The sequence below is a fragment of the Aquila chrysaetos genome, chromosome 22 (genome assembly GCF_900496995.4).
Source record: "Aquila chrysaetos chrysaetos chromosome 22, bAquChr1.4, whole genome shotgun sequence".
Taxonomy (NCBI): Eukaryota; Metazoa; Chordata; class Aves; order Accipitriformes; family Accipitridae; genus Aquila; species Aquila chrysaetos.
The window spans coordinates 15,271,048-15,290,464 of record NC_044025.1 but is presented as its reverse complement, the minus strand read 5'-3'; the positions used below and the strand labels follow the sequence as shown (position 1 = coordinate 15,290,464).

The following is a 19,417-nucleotide window of genomic DNA, read 5'->3' as shown; positions in this document are numbered from 1 at the left end:
GGGGGACAAGATGGGGCTGGTGGTGCTGCTGATGGGCAGTGGGGACAAAGAGGGCTTGGCATCTCTGTGGTAGTGAGAGGGGGCACACCTGGGCTGCAGGAGCGGTCCCTGGGAGCTGTTTGCTGAAGATGGAGGAGGTGATGGGGAGAGGAAGGCACGGGTGGGAGTCCTGCCTCGCCCTCCTCCCCAGGGAGCGAGGCAGGTCGCAGGCAGGGGAAGCCCTGCTTTCACTGGAAATGGCAGGAATGGGTGGTATTGGCTCACAGCAGCCTGAGCAGGAGGCCAAGCCCCAAAATGGGACAGGTTGACATGACTTACAGCAAGGGCAGCACCGGAGGTGGCAGATATACCCAACTGCACCTCTCCCTCCTGCTCTTTGCTGCTGCCCCATGAAAGCCTCCGTGGCTCAGCCCTGGGTTTGGCCACCCGTTTCCCAGGGATGCTCCCCAGGGAGCAAGGTACCTTAACACCACCACGTCCGCAGCACCCTCCTCATCCTCCCAGTGCTCATCCCCATCCCAATGACCGCCTCATCTTCCTCGCCTCGCTCCCTCGGCCAGCCCTGACGCTGGTTGCGCTCAGAGCCAAGCGTTGGGTCGGATCCAGCCCAATGCATGTCTGCGTGTCCTGGCTGACCCCTTTTACCCCCAGAAAGCCCACCGGAGGAAGGGGTGCAGGGATGGCACAGGGGGGCGGCCGGAGTCCCCCTGCAGCCCTACGCAGGCTGGGGAAAGGCAGGCGCGAGTGTCCTGTGAAACGCTCCATCACCCCGGTTGGACGGGGATGCCCCGGGGGCCTGCCCCGGTAGCGGGGGGCACTTGTGAGAGCAGCCCTGGGCTCACGCGCCCGGAGGAAAGCCCCGACAGCCCCCCCGGCAGCGCGCGGTGCCGGTCGGCGGCGTGCTACGTGGCGATGAGGGGCACCTCGCTGGCAGCGATGGGGAAGGGGGTGCCGTCCCCCCCGTTGAGCACGCGGTACAGCAGCTCTTCTTTCTCGCGGCGAGCCTGCTCCCGCAGCTGTGCCTCCTTCTCCAGCGCCCCGCGAGCGGCCAGGAGCTCCTCCGACAGCTGCCTGCGGGCAAACGGCACACGCTGCCGGAGCCACCGGGAAAAGCGTCCGCGAGCCCCCTCCGTTCCCTGCGAAGCCGCCGGTGGCACGGCAGGCTGCGATGTATTCCCCCCTGCCGCTGGCATCTCTCCCCCCACTGAAGATGCCACCTGTGCACCGGGGAGTTGGTGGGCCCGTGGGACCAGCGCTTACCTCGCCATGACCAAGTGGTTCTGGGTGCGAACTTGCAGGTCCTCATTCTCCTGCTGGAGAGTCTTCACCTTCTCCTCCAGCAGAAGGTTCCTCTCCACCTGGAAAGGGGGCACGAGGGTGAGGAGGGAGATGGAAAGCACCTCCAAAACCCCCGCCACCCCATCTTGGGGAGAACGCTGGCTTGGCGGGAGTGCGGTGGCATTGCACTCGTGTCCCCTCCCCACTCCAAGAGAGGAACCGGGCTCCGTCCACCTCCGCTTCAGCTGCAATTTCTGGTCGGGATTCAGGTGGGGAAAACAGATGGAAAGAGAATAGCCCACCCGTGACCTCCCCCTTTCAACCCACCACAGTCTCGAGGTTCAGCAGCTTCTTGTCCAGGCTGTGGATGTGTTCGTTCTTCATCTCGATGACAAAGTGCAGGCTCTCCAGCTCCTGCTCCCAGAAGGGGCTGGGACTCCCGTGCTCCTGCGGGGCACAAGGGGCGCAGCAGCTCCAGCAAGGTGGGCACTCGGGGCATCTGCCATGGTTTACCCCCCGCCACGTGTCCCCAGTGGGCCAGGGCTCTCAGCTGGGGCCCTGCATGGCCCAGGATGGGTCTGTACCCACAAGACACCACGTTTCACCCATCGCTTGTGTTCAAGGGACCCCAACAGCCCGCGCACCTCCCAGGAACAGGGCTTTGCTCCCCACTTCAGCTGTCCTGTACGCCCCTGTCTCCAGCCCTCCCCTGCTCTCAGGGTCCATCACAGAAGCACCCCTGGCTTTGGACCAGCACCCCAGAGGCAAGTCCCCTCCCTGACACCCCTCCCCGCACCTGGATGTGCTTCTTGTAGTCTGTGCTCAAGAGCGACTCCTCCACCCGCTTCATCCTCTCCTGGAAGGACTTCAGCTGGGAATTCAGCACCTGGATCGTCTCCTAGGGCAGCCGGGGAAGAAGCGGAATGAGATGTGTCTCCTCCTGAGCAGGGGCACTGCTGGGCTATGGGCACCCCGATGACTCCAGGGCTGGAGGAGCCTGCGTGGTCCCCGGGCACACCGGGGATGGACGTGGCCACCAAGAAGCTTGGGGAACCGTGGCGGAAGAGCAGATGGTCCTCAAGCCCTCCACAAGCACCCCCTCCCCAGGGATTTCTCCGCAGATACCTGTAGGGCTGCCTGGGACCTGTGGTAGGACTCTGCCAGCAGCACCTTCTCCTGCTCATGTGCTCTCTGGAGCTCTGCAGGGGGGACATGAGCCGAGTGTCACTGGCGTGGGGACACTGGGGCAGCGAGTACCACCTGAGCCCCCCAGTGCCATGGAGCAGGGGGGCAACATCCCCACGACCCCACATGAAGCCAGAGGGGCACTGGCATTGGTGGGGGGAGCGGGCAGGGGGGCTGCGGGGAGCCCTGCTGTCCCAGCACGCACCTTGAAGGGTCTCTGTGTGCTCTCTCCTCAGGGCATCAAACTGCTCCTCCAGGTCTTTTCCCTTTTCCACCTGGGAAGCAGGGAGATGACAAACCCTACACGTCTGACCCAGCATAAGGGATGCTCTGGCCCTCCCCACCCCCAGTGACTCATTGCCAGACCGCTCCAGGCTTCCTAAACCCTTCCTAACACATTCCTTCTCCTGAAAACAGGAAAGCCCAGCCCAGCGTGTGCCAGGTCCATGATCGCTGCCTGGGAAGTCCCAGCTGGCCACACGCTCCCTGCCTGGCCGCTGCCCCCAGCAGCACCCGCCTTTTCGACCGACCTGGTTGTTAATGTCCTGGGTGATTCTCACGGTGCCCGCCCGGCTGGCATCCCATAGCCGCTTCTCCTCCTCCTCCTCCTGGCCTCGGAGGAGTCTCGTGCTCTCCGCCCGCTCCTCTCGCAGTGCTGCCTTCTCCTTCCCATCCTCAGGCAACAGGGTGGCATTGGCTGCAACGCAAACGCAGCTGAAACAGCGCCGGCTGCATCCTGCTAACCGGGCTGCTTGGGTGTCCTGGCAGCCGACCTGCCAGCGCGGTGGCCTAAGTTCAGCCCCTGTCCTCTTCCCACTGGACAAATACCTCCCCCCCATCTCACTGGTGCAAATCAGCACTAATTGGGATGGCGCTGGCAGGCTCAGCGAGGACACAGTTCATTAGGACTCCTGCCCTGGGGACAACCTGTCTGCCTGAGAGGATGGGATGCCATCGTCTCTGGGATCCCATCAGGTCTGCCCACCTGCACCAGTGCCATGTGGCGGCTGCAGCCATCACCCCCGTCCTCCACAGCCCCGGCACAGGCTGGCAGCCCTGCGGTCTGTCCTACTGCTTTCTTAATATCACACCGAGAAAGCACAGCGGGGAGGGGAGACACGTATTTTCTCACCGTTCTCTGTCTTCAAGGCCGTGAGCTCCTGGGAAGCCGGTTCCCTCTGCTGCTGGGCTTTTAGCTGTCTCTGGCAAAGAGAGAGGGGACTGGAGCAGGGGGGGACAAAGCAGGGGCAGGTGGCTGCAGGCAGAGGACACCCTGCAGCCAGGCACCCTGCGCTGAGCACGCTTCAGCCCGGCTAAAACACGGGTGTTCGAGCAGCAGCGGTCCCTCCCCAACGCCTTGCCCTCTGCCAGCCCCGAGCACCCATGGGTGCGCACGCACCACCTGGCAGGCAGCCCCGAGCTCGTGCCTTTTCCCGTGGCATTGTCCGCCACCGGCTGGAAAACCTGGGGGATGCTCACAACCCCCCTTGCCACGGTGCTGGTGCAAAATAGGCTCCGACGGCAAAATATTTGGTGGGGGAGAACAGGCAGCACTTGGCAGGGCTCCGGCTGTGGCGCTTCCTTGCCACCCTCCTCCTGCCCTGTCCCTACTGCCCCGGGATGCTCAGGGTCAGCCTGATCCCCGGCACCTTGCAGCACCCCAAACACACCCCTCTGCCGGTGCTTTACACAGCTGGGCTTTGACACAGCCCGTGCCGGAGCAGGAGTGAGAAATTAAAAATAACCATAAATCAGAGGCGATGCTGACCCCGTGCAGGGCTGGCAGCAGGCGAGGGCTGGCGACGGCACAAGCAATGACCTCAGGAGCGCAGGAATGTGCTGCTCGGCCCCGCGCACTCCCGCACGCTCCCACTGCTGCCGCGGGGCTGATATAACCCAGAGCTGGGAGCTGCCTTCAGCAACACAGCTCCGCGGGATGCCTTCCAGCCCTGCATGGGTTTAATTTAGCCACTCAGAGGGGAACAGGAAAAAAAAAAAAAAAGAGGTAGATATATTTTTATCTGTTGCTGAAAGATAGAAGCAAAGCTCGCCTGCTTTCGCAGCTTGGCCTCCCCAGTGAGGGGCAAGTCTTGCCCCTGATGCTCATCACTGGGTCGTGCTTCTGGGCAGGGGTGCAGATGCACCGTGGGTGAGGGAATCCACCTGCAGCGACATTGCTCCGCTCCAGCCCCCGGCAAAGCCACCCCTAAAAATACCGGTCCCTAACGAAACTAGCCCTGCAGCCTGTGGGGAGCCGGGGACCCCGCTGTGCCGGCTGCACCCCGGCTTGGCCCCGCTGTCAGCGACGTGGCCAAATACAGACCAGATTAGGGAGCCTGGCTTGGGAAAAAAGCGAGGCAAAGCAAACAGGCGTCCCTGCCTCCACCTCCCCTGCAGCCCCCCTTCTGAAGCTGGAGGGAAGCGCAGTTGCCAGACAGAGCAGGAAAACTCTGAGCCTCTGGGAAGCCACAGCTTTATCTTCCCTTCTATGGCGTGAGCGGCCGCGGCGTTGAACGCGGCCCAGGCAGCGGGGTGAGGAGGCACCAGACAGTTGGGATTTGCAGGGTTTGTTCTTGTTGCCGACGCGGCTCAACCCTGCAAATGCAGGGTGCGCTGGGATGCTGCCAAACCCTGCAGCCCTGCTTGCAAAGGGTCCCAGCCTGACCCTGCACCCATCTCATGCTGATGTGCATCTGCCTGCTATTTAACGTACCCCGTGTCCTGTGCCGGGTTTTGGAGTCTGGGGAAGGGGGGTAGATGAGAAAGTCGGGGCTCTGCAAGCCTGGGGGCATCACGGGAACCTCAAAAGCCCCCTCCAGGTTTTACTGCAACAAAGCAAAGGGTGTGCGGGAGGACCATCCTGGCACGGCAGGGTCACACAGCCCCAAAGGGTTTGGATGATCTGAGCCTTGCCGGGAGCGGGATGCTGGTACCTCCTCCAGGAGCGACCCCCAAACCTCACCTGCCCAAACTAAACCACCTCCGCTGCATGTGTCCCACTTGCTGGCAAAGGCGATGCCCAAGGACAAAGAGCCCAGGGCTGGTCACCCCTGATCACCCCCGTAGCATGGGCACTGTCCCCGGTGCGGATCCAGGGCACTTCCACCTCTCCCCCGTGCCCCAAACCCAGCGGGACGGGGCCTCAGAGCTCCTCCTCTGTTCACGGAGGGTGATCTGAGACAACTGCACTGAACTCAGAAATGGCTAAAGGGAGAAAGAGGTATGCCAGCATCAGCAGACAAATCTAAATACCTGCCCCGAGGCTAGGAGCGAGGCAGCCATCCTACCTCTAGGAGCAATTAAAATACTGTCTGGAGCTAATTTTACTCCTAAGTACCCAACTGTCCTTTGGGATGAGAGCTTCACCGCCAAAGCCAGGGTGAAAAGCAAAATGTGGCTGAAAACTAACTGAAATATAGAGGCACCTTCTGCTGCCATGTCCACAGCAGCATATGGCACCCATGTCTCTGTTATCGCCCAGCGCATTTTGGAGAGCTGGATAACAGTCCCGGTATCCGCTGCGTGTGAAAGGAGCAGGTTGGGAGTTGCTCCAGCTGGAAGAGCTTTGGCCCCAGGGAAGAAGCAGCCTGAAACTTTCCGCAGGTGCAGGCCATCGGCAGCGCTGCCTATCCTGTAAGGTCTCAGCTTGGAAACCCCTGGCTTCGGCTTTGAGGATGCTCATGCCAAAAAATACCTTCTAGCTATAAAAAAAAAAAAAAAGCATCCACATTCTTAGAACGAAGTATTTCTAATGGTCTGGAGCAAAACTGTTTATGGATGGATTAATCAGGATTTTCAGCAGAACCTGAGGCATCTGGAAAGGTGCCAGTGGTGGGGAGCACCCACGCAGAGGCAGCCGGCACGGTGCGGGCAGCTGCGGGCAGCTGGGTCAGCTGCAGCCTCTGCTTCAGCTTTTAGCGTGAGGTGAGCTTTTGTACTGTATTTTTCTTCCTCTTTTTCTGTTTTACATGTTAAGCAATTAAACCACGCAACTTTACCGCCAGCAAACGAAATCACAAAAAGACAGGAAACAAGCATTTAAATCCCAACTCTGCTTCTGGGGATGAGGTTTTGCTTTGTGGCTGTAGAGAAGGGGGCCAGGATTTGGCCCATGGCCCTAAAACCTCCCCGGGACCTCCAGCAGATGCTCAGTGCTGCCAGAGCCACGCTGGCACAGGTCCGTGGGACCTGTCTTCGACTCTGCTGCTGTTTTCCCTCCGGCGACGGTTGTGTTACAAGATGGCTATCACCTCTCGTACAGTCAGATCTGTGCCACAGACCGTACGCAAACCCTTCACGCCATTGACAGCCCTGAGTTTTGCATCCTGACCTTTCCCTGGCTCCTGCTGCTACATATAGTTCCTATATCTCCAAAAGAAGCTCACCCCAGCCCTGGAAGGTGGCCAAGCCTCAGCCCTGATCTTTCAGGAAGGTGTCTTGGCCTCTCTCACGCTGGGAGCACGACTGAAGGGCGAGCGGTGACCATGAGCGGCTAAGCGCAGGCGGATGGAGCCAGAGGGGAAGGGACCCCCGGGGACGGTGCCCGCAGCTCGGGGCCGGGCTCTGGCCGCGGCACCCGCGCCCGTGCCTGCTTATCGCCCCGCTGCCCGCGGACCGGTGACGGGAAGGACGAGGCTGCCAAACCACCTCCCCCGGGGCACTCGGCGGCGCCTGGTATGCTGTCCGCCCACCGGACCCAGTCCAGCACGGGCTCCCCAAGGTCACCTCCAACCTGGGACTGGCCCCAAAAGCCTGCGCAGCCCCCAGCCCTGTGACAGCCCCCAGCCCCGTGATGTGCACCCGGGATCTGCCCGGGCTCGCCCCTGGGGTTTGAGGGCTCCCCCATCCCCAAGCAACCCCAAGGGACCAGCTCCGCAAGTGCACCCATCAGCAGCGGGAGGGTGAAGGTCTCCCATCCCACTTTGTGGTACCCTGGACACGAGAACCTGGGCAGGAGCAGCTCGATACCCGCCCTTACCCCTTTTTGCCATAAAGGGGATTTTTGGTGCTGCTTTCGGGATTAGCTTGCAGTTTAGTCACAGCAGCAGGGCTGTTTTATGGGGCACAAATTGCGGTGAGCGGCGCCGCAAGGCTGAGCAGAAGAGCTCGAGCACGGGCAAGTGCAGGAAGGGAGGCGTCTGTGGGCAAATGACTGACTTAAATTTCCGCATTTCGGTAAATGTGTGATCCTCAACATCTGGGCCCTCGGGGCTGCTGTTTCTCCCTGTGCCATGCCCCTTCTTGCGAGCTCTCAGAGTCACAAACCAGCCTAGAAGTGTCTGATCTTATGACATAAGGAGGAGTGGGCTTTTTTTCCCATGATGTAGAGAAGCAGCCAAGCCTGCAAGTGCTGTAAATAGAGGCACTTGCTGGCTCCGGGGGATGTGCAAGCTCTGTGCCTGCTCCCCCCACACATCCCAGCAGCGGCTTGTGCTTTGGCCGCATGGTCCTGGGCAGCCGAGCTCTCACAGCTGCCTCCGCAAAGGGCCGCCCGGGTAAGGGGGCACGGCGGCACTGCCGGCCCTTTCTGACTTTCCTCCTGCCCCTGCCACCCTCCAGCGACTACAACCCACCGACACCAGCACGCACAGCAAAACTTCACAACTTCACAACTTCACAAACAACTCCTGAGGCTCGTGGCGGGGTGATAGGGCAGCATGAGCACGTCAAAAAATAATAATAATTAGCAGCAGAGAATTTCTAGACCTTAACTCAACAGAAGAGCTCTTCAGCACAGAGCAATGCACCGAGATCTGCTGGGGACTGGGAGCGTTCCCCTGCAGAATTGTCACCTTCAGCACAAGGGGGGACCCGGCACAAGGGGGGACACAACTTTAGGCACAAGGGAGGATGCTGTGGGAGGATGGCAGAGGTCTAGCTGGAGGAACCCATCCCTGTCCTATATGGAACCAGCATTTCCAACAGGCATTGTCACCCCAGAGACTGCACCCCCTTTATGTGCACCCCCGTGATGTGGGGGGGGAGAGCCCGGAGGGGTGCAGGAGGGTGCAGCAGGGCAGGTGTCTGCCAACTCCCGCTGCGCCCTGTGCCGGCTCCCCCACCGCAATGCCGGTGGGGGTCCCACGCAGCCGGGGAAAACCTCCCTGCCCAGCCCCGCAGCAACCCGGGGCAGCGGGGGGGGGGGGACCCACGCCGGGTGCCCCCAGCACACCTCCTCCCCAGCAGTACAAGTGCTCCACGCAAACCCCAGCCCTCCGCGAACCCCAGCTCCACGTGAACCCCAACTCCACGCGAGCCCCGACCCCACGCGTGTCCCGACCCCACGCGTGTCCCGACCCCACGCGAAGCCCAGCCCGAGCCCAGCCCAGCGAGCCCCCCCCCCGCAGCCGCTACCTTGCCGCCGGCGGGGCAGCAGCGCAGGGCGCTGCCGGTGCAGCCCATGGAGCCCCGGCCGGGAGCCCGCTCAGCCGCGGGGCGCGGGGCTCTGCATCCCCCGGCGAGAGGTTTTCCGCTGCCCGGTGAGACCGGGACGGGACCGGGACCGGGACTGGGACGGGACGGGACGAGCCGCCCCAGCTGGCAGGCAGAAAAAAAAAAAAAAAAAAAAAAAAAATTAATGATTTAAAAAAAAAAAAAAAAAAGAAGTCCCCGCAGCTGCTCGCAGGCAGCGCCGGGAGAGGGTGCTCTGCACCCCCCGGAGCCGCGGGCAGGGCCCCCGGCTGCAGCCTGCCCGCCCCCGGGGCTGGCCCTGGGAGCCCGGCGGGGGTGCTCCGGCCCTGGGGGGCCTCCACCCGAGGGTGTCCCCGCCCTGGACCCGGGGTGCTTCGTCCCAAGCAGGGTAGTGGGACCCCCCCCCCCCCCGCCCCGGGAATGCTCTGTCCCTGGGGTCCCCTGCACTGAGGATGCTACCCCCTGCGCCGGGGGTACTCTCTCCTGGGTGGGGAGAAAGGGGAGCAGGACCCCCGCACCAGGGCTGGGGTCCAGCTGGAGCAGGGCTGTCTCGGGGGGGCTTCCACTCGTGAACTCACCCCGGCCCCCTGGGAGAAGGGATGTGAGGGGCGAAGGCAGGATCCATGCTGGCTTTTGCCATCACCCCATGAAGTTTCAGCTTGTGCTGGGGTGGTTTTGTAAAAGTGGTGGCTTTGGGGTGTTTTCTTCTGGCAGGAGCTCTGCTCTGGGGGTAGCTGGGCTGGCTGGAGGGGGCTTTCAGTGTGGTCCATACTGCCTGGGGGACTGCATCCTGGCAACGCCCCTCTTGAGCATCCCAAACACCCCAAATGCTGGACCTGGATCCAGGGTGCCCTTTTCCAGGAGGAAATCCTGCGCTTTAGAAATTGATCCCGAAGAGATAGGGAAACACATGGATTTGAAAGTGTCCTGTCTAAAAATTAGAGGGAGTAAAGGCAGGTTCCTCCAAATGTTTTGGTTTTGATGATTTTTTTTTTTTTTAAATGCTGTGAAATAATAGACATTTCTAAATGAACACACATTCTGACCTGAAAAATAATCATTGCCACTCAGCACTGCTGAAATAGGAGTGTTTCAACCTGGTCACGAGGCCATGCCCGTATGGAAACACTGCCAGTTTTGTCAACAAATTTCTACTATGACATTTTCCAAATATCCCTTGGGAGAAGTCCAAGCAGCCTGCGGCTCGGGGGCTGCCAGCACGCTGGTGTTTCGCCACAGCTCCGGCACTGCTGCCTGCCTGCCTGGCCGGCCAGTGAAGGAGCAAAGGTGCATGGTTGCCCCATCACGTGCAACTTGGAGGTGTTTTTTCTGCCCTGGTAACCCTGGGACGGGGGAAATTGTGAAACACCACTTGGATAGGAGGGTGGGGAAGGTGAGGGGCAGGCCCATGGTTGCCCTGAGTCTCCAGGGGACTGGTGGGACCAGTTGCCTGTGTGCTCTTGAGTAGGTGCTGCTTAACTTCTGTGAAGTTTCGTGAGTCACAGCACCTTCCCGGCATCAGCTCCCACCGCTCAGAAACCACTGAAAGCGTCTCTATTCTTATCTCTCCCAGCACTTCTTACATGAGGCAAGTCTCCTTCCCTGCCTGAGAGTACTTATTTGGGCTGAGTAGATCGTTTGTGGGATAAAAACCTCTGTCAGTGCAAGGTGCTGATCTCCACCTCTCCAGGGTTAATTAAAAATCCTGGCCCAGACTTTGGAGACTGAAGGCGTACAGGGGGAAGCACAAAAGCACATGCGTATTTCCAGGCTTAATTTGCATCGCTGCAAATGATTAATTTGCATCGTGGCTGCAAACAGAAGCAACTGTGTTGGCAGCTGACAAGGATCCTGTCCAGCTGCCTTCACGTCTTGCTGGTGCACGAAGGTCCGGCAGTTTGCACATGTGCTCGTGGTAATTTCTGGTTTTAACCGTGGGGCGCTGGGAGGGTGCACTGGGATACCCCTGTGGCACAAAGTGGGGCTCCAGGTAGGGTTTCTCTTGCTAATGGTGGTGAAAAACCAGAGGGTTTGCTCACATCAGGCTGAGGCATCAAGCCAGCAAGGCAGAACTGGGGCTTGGGGATGGAGATGTGCAGCGAGGCCGGCTGCAGCACCCTCTTCCCCAGCCCCTCTGGCATGCCGTGCTCACCATGGCAGCTACAACCCTGCACTTCTATAAATCACTAACTTTCGGAGAAGCCGCGACACCAGATCACGTTATATCCTTCCTTCAGTCTGCGGGTGCATCTGCAAGGCTGCCTGCCAGATGCCCTGCCTGTGCTGCCCCAAAGGTCTCCTATTTTAGCTTGATTTTAGCCATTTTTCAGTTTCTCCAATCTTTCCTGTGCGGGCTGTATGGGATGTGTCCCTGCTGGAGAGATGTCCCATCTCAGCCCTGCTTCATCTTCCTCTGCCCCAATGCACTGATAACTTGCTCCCTTTGCAGGGCAGCACTTAAACAGCCAGAAACTTTTCTGTCCAGCTGCTTTCGAGAAAAGCAGGGCCTTTCTGTGGTGGTGTAGGGGTGGGATTCATGGCTGCAGCAACTCATCCCCCTCTCCCTAACCAGAGGAGCCTGGGGATCTGGGGAGCATGTGGGGCTGGGACTGCCAGAGGCTGCTCGCAGGGGGCTGGAGATAACGGGGACTGTGGCAGCGAGGGGATTTCTGCCTGTTCTAAGACAGGAAAGTGGAGGCGGGTGTAGTAGACACACCTGGGGCAGCTTCCGTTTGTTTTGAAGTTTGCCCTGATATCTTTTTCAGTGTTATTGTGATCTCTCCCCAGGAATGATAGCGGCTGGAGACATCTCAAGGGTTTTGCCTGGAAAAGCGAGCCTAGGAGGGTTTATCTCATGCTCAGCTGAATTGCCATAAATGGGGTAACAGCTGGCCAAACGTCAAGTTAATTTGTACCAATGGTCATTTAAAGTGTTTGCCAAAGCTTATGGATAGGAGAAGTATTTATGCAAGCTGTTAAAGTGTCTCGGCTCTCTCTCCAGTTCCAGCTGGTAAGGACTGGGCAGGACGGGGTGGGTACAAGGCGGTGTTGGTGCCAGCCCTGGGATTTCCATCTGGGACCCACCCCTGCATGGTCCGAGTGCAGGGTGGTCCAGTGAGCGCAGATGGGGTCATTCATTTTTTTTGTTTCTTTTTTCTTTCAGAAACCCAGTCTGGAAAAAAAAAAAGGGAGAGAAGATTTTGCTGGAAGGTTTTTGGGCAATGAGCTGGCCCATGGCAATGCCTAGCATGTCCCAGCAGAGCTGATGGCACAGACAGTGGAGAGAGGGTGGTCTGTGGTTGCACCCTTCAGCCCCACACATCATTTTTGCAATCTGCTTTTGTAAATGAGAACTAAACAAAGTCATTGACATTGTCACCCATCTGTGCTGGCTGGTCTTCTTCAATGCAAATTGAAGATGTTTAGCCAGATCTGCTTGAGACCTTGTGACTCGGGCTTTGCATGGGTGAGATAGCTCAGAAAACTGTTTGAACTGCAGAGGATCTTGCATGTGTTGCAGCCCAAAAAAAGGTCACAGACTCCTTTGGTGGGGATCTAGGTCACGCATGCTTCTGTCTTGAGATAGAGCAGCAGTTTCAAGTCATTTCTGCCCCGCCTGTGTTTTTCCAAGCAAAAAGATGTGGGTTAACCTGTACTTACAGTCTTTTATTCGTGTTTTTCCTGACAGCAAAATGGAGGGAGGAAGGAGGGGAATGGGGGAGTGAAACCTTCACCCACACTGGTTGTGAGAAGCAGGAAAGTATGTGGTGCCGGGGGTTTGAGGCGAGGGTCTCTGCTCCCCTCCTGGGCCCAAACACGATGCTCTGGCCATGCCCGTGCCTCTCCCCACACATCCCCGTCCCCATCCCTGTTCCCCGGCTGCTCTGGGGCCTCAAAGTGAAAACTAATCCCGGGGGATAACTTTCCGCCCCGCTCCTGGGTGGGAGGAACAGGGCTATTTATTCCTCACCCTTAAGCCTCCGCAGTGGATCAGCGACGCAGTTGTCGCTGCCGGTGCGGGGTGGGCAGCAGCATCCGTCATGGCCCCTGCCTGCTCCCGCGCCCTGCCTGCACGCTGCCGGCCGGCCTCGCTGCTAAATAAGGACGAAAGGCTAAAAATAGAGCTGAGGCAGGGATTTGGACAAGCCAGGCAACCCTTCCCACGGCCGGGAGTGATACCGGCAGGCCAGCCAGCGTCAGCGTGCAAGGGAGAGCCGAGCTGCCTGTGGGGAAGGCTCCCACAAGTGGGTCCTAACCATGCTGCAGCAGGGAGGGAAGGTCTGAGACCTGCCACACTCGTGTCCTGTGTGCTCAGTCAGCTCAGCCCCTTCCAGCTTTCCACAGGGAAGAAACATCTGTTCACCAAAATACACGGGAAAACCCACGCTCCTGTGATGTCTGTGATGGTGGGGTACCTGGGGGGCCATTCCGGCATGATGCTTGGGGCAGCTCTGGCTGGAAAATGAGCACCTGAGGGGGGGAAGGGTGGAAGAGGGGGGTGTTAAATCCGAAATTTTGGATAGATGGGTGGTGGGTGGTAAGGTGCTGCAGCCAACTGCCCAGCCAGGGGCTACCTGATGCCAGGGTGCCCCCCCTCCCCCCGCAGCACACACGGCATTGGGTTCGGGTCTCAAATATTTCTGCTCTTCAGCTGCCGCCTGCCCTGTGCCGAGCCGGGGGGGGGGGGACGTGGGGGTCCCGGGTGCCTGCCCGGGGTGGGTACCGACCCTCTGCATGCCCGGCCAGCCTGAGCGGGGGGCGAGAAGAGACGCAGCCCTGGGTGAGGGGGGCGGGCGGTGGGGAGATGGACTGGTTTCACCCACCGACGCTGGGGTGGTGTGGGTGCCCTGGCGTGGTGGGGGGGCCGGGGCAGCCTCCCCCCCCCCCCCCCCGTTCCCCGTACCGGCAGCGGGCAGGCGCCGGGTGCCTGGGAAAGCGCAGCTTCCCGTCCCAGCATCCCTGGGACTCCAGTCCTGCGCTTGGCAACAAAACCGGGAAAGGGAAGAAAAAAAAAAAAAAAAAAAAAAAAAAGAGGAAGGGAGGGAAAATCTCTGAGCGTACACAAGGGGAGGGAGGGGAATCGGGAACTGGGCCGGGCACGGAGCTCGCAGGCTGCCGTCCCACCGCACAGGGCGTCCCGCTTTCGCCGCCGCCAGCCCCGTTCCGGCGGGCGCCGCACCGGGCTCAGCCCCGCTTAGGAAAGCAGCGGCTTGCCTCCCGCCGGCCTCGCCTCTCGCTTTTTCTCTTTTTTTCGGCCCAGCTTTCTGCCCAAGATCCTGCCTCCCTGCCTCGCTGCCGGAGGGATGCTGGGAGCGGGGCTGGCGCTGGCGCTGTGCGCCCTGCAGCTCTGCCCGGCCGCGCTCGGAGGGTCGTACCCGCAGCTGCTGGTGGAGCGGAGCGGCTCTCGGAGGCTGAGCAAGGTGAGAGCCTCCAAACCCTTCACCCCGCTCCTCTTTGGGCAGGGAAGGGGCTGAGGGGGCTGCCTGGGGGGGGGGGGGGGGGGGGGGGGGGTGGTGCTGGGAGCTCGGCGGGTGGGAAAGCTGTCGCCGTCCTGCTGGGTTTTGCGAGAGATCAAAGGCATTTTCTGTCCCCGAAGGACGAGTGTAAAGGTTGATTCTGGGTGCGGGTCTGCGGCTGGGTTGGGGGGGGGGGGGGGGGGGGGGGATCCCGTAGACCTGACCGCGTTGGGGGAGCGCGGCTGCAGGTTTGGGTTCAGCCTCAGAGCAGGAGGAGATTGCGGTTTTGACAAACTGTTCTGAACCAGAGAGCTCAGCGGCCTCTCTTCCTTCGGCTGAGCTTTCCCTGCAGCCTCCCAGCACCTCGGCTTTCATTCTGCCTGTTCGTGAGCATTTTCCAGCTCACCAGCTCAGCTGCTCCCTCCTTGTTCCCACGCAGCGCTGGGCCGGGCTCATCAACACACGCTGATTAAGATGCGTGACTCTCACGCGGTGCGGAGGGGAATATCTATTTATTTTCCAGGAAAGCTGATGCTGCCCCAGGGAAGGGGGAGCCGGTTAGGAAGGTTGGAGCGGTGCTCTGTGGCACAGCAATACGCAGCCACACGCTGATGTTTAGCTCCCGTGGAGCCTCTTTGCCTGCGGATCCACGGGCGAGGGGCTCCCAGCTCTTGCTAAATGTCGGAGCGCAACCTGCCCCTTGCCCCGGCTTGTCCTGAGCCCCGCGTCCTGCCCGGTGCCCCAGACCGCTCCAGGCTGGCGAGCGGGACGGCGGGACGGGCTGCTCGCCTGTGTGGGCAGCGCTGCCCGCCGGGGCTGCTGGCTGGCACCAGGTAATACAGCTTCCACCGGTTCTGCGGCTGCTGAGCAGGTAGGGAGAGCCCCGCGCCTGTGGCGAAGGGACACGGGCTGCCCCGACCAAACCTGCTCGGGGTGTGCAGCCCAGGCATCCTCGTGCTTCTCTGCCAGGAAAAAGCCTGCAATTAGGCTGGAGCCTGCTCACGGAGGGAGCTGGGGCTGGGCTCTTGCCGCTGGCTTGCGGCAGGTTCAGGGGCGGCTGTTGCAGGCGAGTACCGCCATCCCCTTGCCTTTGAACTTGGGTTGTGGGAGCAAAGGGGTCCGGTGCTGTTGCCAGCCTGTGGCTTTGCCGGCGGTGGCCAGGGAGGCTGGTGGGAATTGGAGGAAACGGGAATGTCCCAGCATGGCTCCCAGTCCAGCCAGGACACAGGAGTGATGCCCCCCTGCCTGGGTGACATCCACTGCGTGTGGATTTTCATCATCCCATGGGACAGCGCTGCTTCCCTGGCTCATTTGGACTGAACCAGCTCAGGATCAGGCCCCTGGGGTGTATCAGGCAGGGCAGGAGCCTGGCTCATCTGCCCCCTGAGCATGAGTGGAGATGGAAAAGCTGAGCCACGTTTGAAATGCAATGTGTAAGTGCGATTCCCACTCCAGTGTGGGACCAGGTAGCTGGAGCCACAGGGCTCGCAACAGCCGGGCTGGTCCTGGCCAAGCCAGGAGGCTGTGCTGGCCCCACAGCCCCCCCACTGCACAGCATCCCCCTGGCCAGTGCAGCCACCACGACCCTGCCCTGGTCCCCGCTTGCTCCCTCACCCTCACTCTCACACACCTTGCTTGGTGCTCAGAGGCTGAGCTGAGGCAAGTTTGGAAATTGCAGCCTGGGAACCCTCTTTGGGTGTAAAGTACATGCAGGGGGGCCAGACGGAGAGTTTTGGCAATGCCCTCAGGCTTGGAGAGCTGGGAGTGCGAGAAATGCAGAGGGAAATATTTATTTGGCATTTGAAGGGAGGCTGAAGGTCATTTTCTGGCTGTGTTTGTGAGCAGATGTTTGGAGGGGGTCAGAGGTCCAGCGCTGGGGAAACCTGCAAACCCAGGGCAAGGCTCGCCCTGGCTCTAACTCCTCCTGTCCCTTGGTGCTGCAGGTTGGTGGCTTTGCCTGGGAGAACTGTGGTGACAGGAGGGACCCCGTGGTGCTGCAGAGCCTCTCCGTGGCACCCGACCCCATCAGCATCCCGGGGAGCCTGCGCGTCAGCGCGGCCGTCAGCAGCGGCAAGGCCATGGCCTCCCCTCTGAAGGTACGTGCTGGAGATGCCTCCACGGGACGAGGGAGGGCAGAGCTTCCCAAAACCACCGGCAGCTGCAAAATGCCCAGCAGTGGGTATGGGAATGAGCAGCCCTTGGGGGAACGATGCATGGAGTGGTGCAGGGCTGAGCGCTCCAGGCTCTGTAAGCCAGAACGGGGAAACGGGCAGGTGGAGACCCGGGGTGGGAGCAGACAGCCCGATGGGAAGCTCCCAACCTTGTTGCGGTGGGAGAAACCACCTGAGCTGTGTCGTGTCCTGGGGATGTAGTGACTCAAGGAGGGAAACGAAACCCCAAGTTCCCTGGGTGCTCCCTGTGGTCATTGCAGCACTCGTTTTTCAGCAGCCAGACCTGGCTGCTCCCTCCTGGGACGTGCCACAGCACCGCTGCAGGAGCCCTGGGCCGGCCCGGCTGCCCTGCATCACTTTTTGGTGACTTCTTGGAATGAGACGGAACACGTCTCTCCGCCCAAGGTGCATGGGCTGTCTTGAGCAATGCCGCGGTGCCTGTTTGGGGCTGGGGCTGTGGGGAGTGTGCTGGGGGAGCGTGGAGGTGGAGTTGCGGGATGGGAACTGCCGGGAGGTTTTGGGACCAGGCACCAAGGAGAGGGGAAGGAGCGGCCATGTGCGGTGCTGGGAGGTATTTGCTCAAGGTTCAAGCTGAGGTTGGAGGAAGAGAAACCTGTAGGCAGAGAGGAACCAAAAGCAGGAAAGGGGGGTGGGAGGGCGTGCGCTGGCCCCATGGACACCCAAATGAATTGCACAAGCAGAAACTGAGGGAAATGGCTGGGGAGGTGCAGGTGGGACAGGCTGGAGGAGCTATGGGTGCCTGTACCTGCTGTACCGGTGCCAAACACCTTCCCTCCAGGTGGTGCTGGTGGTGGAGAAGGCACTGGGTGACCTCTGGATCCAGCTGCCCTGCATCGACCAGCTGGGCAGCTGCACCTACAATGACGTCTGCACCATCCTCGACAACCTCATCCCGCCCGGCACGACCTGCCCGGAGCCCCTGCTCACCTATGGCATCCCCTGCCACTGCCCCTTCAAAGCGGTACGCCCGAAACCTCTGTCCGGCACGATGCCAGCAGTGCTGCCGGGTACCACTGTCCCCTCAGCTGCAGGGCTGGGGGGTTTCAGCTGACATCTTGCCTACATGTCCCCTCTCTCTGCAGGGCTCCTACTCCCTGCCAGCCAGCGACTTCATCCTGCCCGATGTGGAGCTGCCTGCCTGGATGACCAACGGCAACTACCGTGTCCGGGCGGCTGTCAGCAATGGCGGGGAGGAGCTCGCCTGTGTCAAAGTGGCCTTCTCCCTGCAGTCCCAGTGAGGGGCGGGGGACCGTCCCTCCTCTCCCCACCACCTTGGTCCACCGTCCCATCCCATCCAGTTGCACCCCATCCTGTCTCAACCCGTCCCTGCAAGATGCATCCCTCCCGCTGCCAGGAGGAGGCAGCCCCCGTACCCCGGCTCGGTGCTCCCCTCCCCTGCTACACACAGAAAGGCCCCTCTGACTGTCCTGCTGTCCCCAACCCCATCACCAGGGTGTCCCCTGCCCTGGACAGGGTGGCCTTGGAGCCTAACCCCAGCGTTTCAGTGCAACCTGGGGGTAGTTATTTTTTACCTGTTTCTCTTTTTTTTTTTTTTCTTAATCCCATCAGGGCAATTTTAGACAAAAACAATCCAGGGAAAAACAATATTTCTTACAGTAGTCCGTGGGGAGGAGGGAGTGTTTGGGAGTGCTGGGGCAGGCTGGAGGGATGCAGGATTAGCTGCCGAGGGTGTCCCTGCTTGCCCCCAGCACCTCTGGCCAGAGCACGGGGCTGTTTTGCAGGAGTGTCCCCAAAGTGACCGCAGGAGCCATGTCCCCCCCCTCCCAGCAGCTTTGGGTCTGCCTTTGGCGCATCCTTGTCCTGCACATGGGACCAGCTCAGCCACAGGAGGCACCGGTGAGGGCACCTCCCCGTGTCCCTCCTGTGACAAACTTTACAAGCACAACAGGACTGAAACTGCCCAAACCCCCAACAGACATCCCCACTCACAAGGGACCAAGCGGCTGGTGCTGCTCCCAGCAGCAGGAGAGGTGGCTGGACACCGGCTGTGCTCGCTCTGGGGGGGGGGAACAAAGCTGTGACAGGCAGCTGGGGCACAGCCTGGCTGAGGACAAGTCCCACTCATCTCATTCTGCCTCTCGGATGGAGCTGAGGCAGAACGCTGCACTGGGACCATCCTTCCCATGCACCGGCGGAGGCAGCCCCACGACGTGGAGCAGCATCGTGGACATGGGATGGACTGGGAGATGACCATGAAGACCAGCAACATGGGTCCTATCTGGGGGCCCTGCAGCCCATCTCCTGGTTGTGGCTGGGGGCTGAGGCATGGGCAGGCAGCATTCTTCCTGCCTGCAGCTTCGGGCAGGGCATTTGACATGACCTGCCTATGCCAGGTTCCTGCAGGGCAGAGGTGCAGGTGACCCACCAGCCACCTGCATCCCTCGCTGTCCCTGCCTGCTCTCATTATTTAACCCCTCCGTAGGGCTGGTCTTCCTCCAAGCACTTTATACGCCTTAACTACTGCCGGGCTGCCCCGGCGGGCGGTCCTCTGCCGCGCAGACGTGCTCCCACTGCCTTTCTGTACCCTCAACTCACTCCATTTCATCCTGCTGCTGGGTCCAACCTGGGTTTGTTTTGCCTGGGGAAGCACTAACCCTCTACCCCGATCCCTGCTGCTGCGGAGTGCCTGTGCCGGAGTGGCATCCTCCTTTCGGGCAGGTACTGCGGGTTCTTAATAAATCTTTTTACGAGGAAGCGGAGCTGGTGCTTTTTGGTGCTGGGGGTGACCTGGGGGTGACATTTGTTTCCCTTGAAATAGCGAGGACGTGGTTTTGAGCTTGGGGAAGCAAAAGTGGTGTTGGGGCTGGGCTGGGGGCAGAGGCAGAGGATGCTGCAGCCAGAAGAGCTGAGTGTGAGCAGCCCCGAGGCAAGGGG

The 19,417-nt window shown here is 60.6% G+C and overlaps 2 protein-coding genes across 4 annotated transcripts; one reads left to right on the top strand and one right to left on the bottom strand.

Annotated features, from left to right (window-relative positions):
- Window positions 1-2: 2 nt before the first annotated feature.
- On the bottom strand, window positions 3-9,127 carry CCDC69 (coiled-coil domain containing 69). Of its 3 annotated transcripts, none has more exons than XM_029998377.2 (9): window positions 8,818-9,125; window positions 3,596-3,665; window positions 2,994-3,160; window positions 2,669-2,738; window positions 2,404-2,477; window positions 2,075-2,176; window positions 1,606-1,725; window positions 1,261-1,358; window positions 3-1,071 (listed from the first exon to the last, which is right to left on the bottom strand). In XM_029998377.2, the coding sequence occupies exons 1-9, from the start codon at window positions 8,863-8,865 to the stop codon at window positions 903-905; spliced, it is 918 nt and encodes a 305-aa protein (XP_029854237.1). In that variant the 5' UTR covers window positions 8,866-9,125; the 3' UTR covers window positions 3-902. The 3 variants fall into 3 exon arrangements, with proteins under 3 accessions (XP_029854237.1, XP_029854238.1, XP_029854239.1); XM_029998378.2 differs by having other exon boundaries at window positions 3,033-3,160; XM_029998379.2 differs by lacking the exons at window positions 2,404-2,477; window positions 2,669-2,738 and having other exon boundaries at window positions 8,818-9,127.
- Window positions 9,128-13,955: 4,828 nt separating this feature from the next.
- On the top strand, window positions 13,956-19,237 carry GM2A (GM2 ganglioside activator). Its single transcript, XM_029998422.1, has 4 exons — window positions 13,956-14,294; window positions 16,274-16,426; window positions 17,301-17,483; window positions 17,605-19,237. The coding sequence occupies exons 1-4, from the start codon at window positions 14,178-14,180 to the stop codon at window positions 17,758-17,760; spliced, it is 609 nt and encodes a 202-aa protein (XP_029854282.1). The 5' UTR covers window positions 13,956-14,177; the 3' UTR covers window positions 17,761-19,237.
- Window positions 19,238-19,417: the final 180 nt, after the last annotated feature.

Coding starts and splice junctions, on each gene's coding strand:
- CCDC69 (XM_029998377.2), bottom strand. CDS start 8,865: ATGGGCTGCACCGGCAGCGCCCTGCGCTGCTGCCCCGCCGGCGGCAAG. Junction 3,161..3,595: donor GGCCTTGAAGACAGAGAACG/GTGAGAAAATAC, acceptor TTTGCGTTGCAG/CCAATGCCACCCTGTTGCCT. Junction 2,478..2,668: donor GCACACAGAGACCCTTCAAG/GTGCGTGCTGGG, acceptor TCCCCCCTGCAG/AGCTCCAGAGAGCACATGAG.
- GM2A (XM_029998422.1), top strand. CDS start 14,178: ATGCTGGGAGCGGGGCTGGCGCTGGCGCTGTGCGCCCTGCAGCTCTGC. Junction 16,427..17,300: donor CCATGGCCTCCCCTCTGAAG/GTACGTGCTGGA, acceptor CCTTCCCTCCAG/GTGGTGCTGGTGGTGGAGAA. Junction 17,484..17,604: donor GCCACTGCCCCTTCAAAGCG/GTACGCCCGAAA, acceptor CTCTCTCTGCAG/GGCTCCTACTCCCTGCCAGC.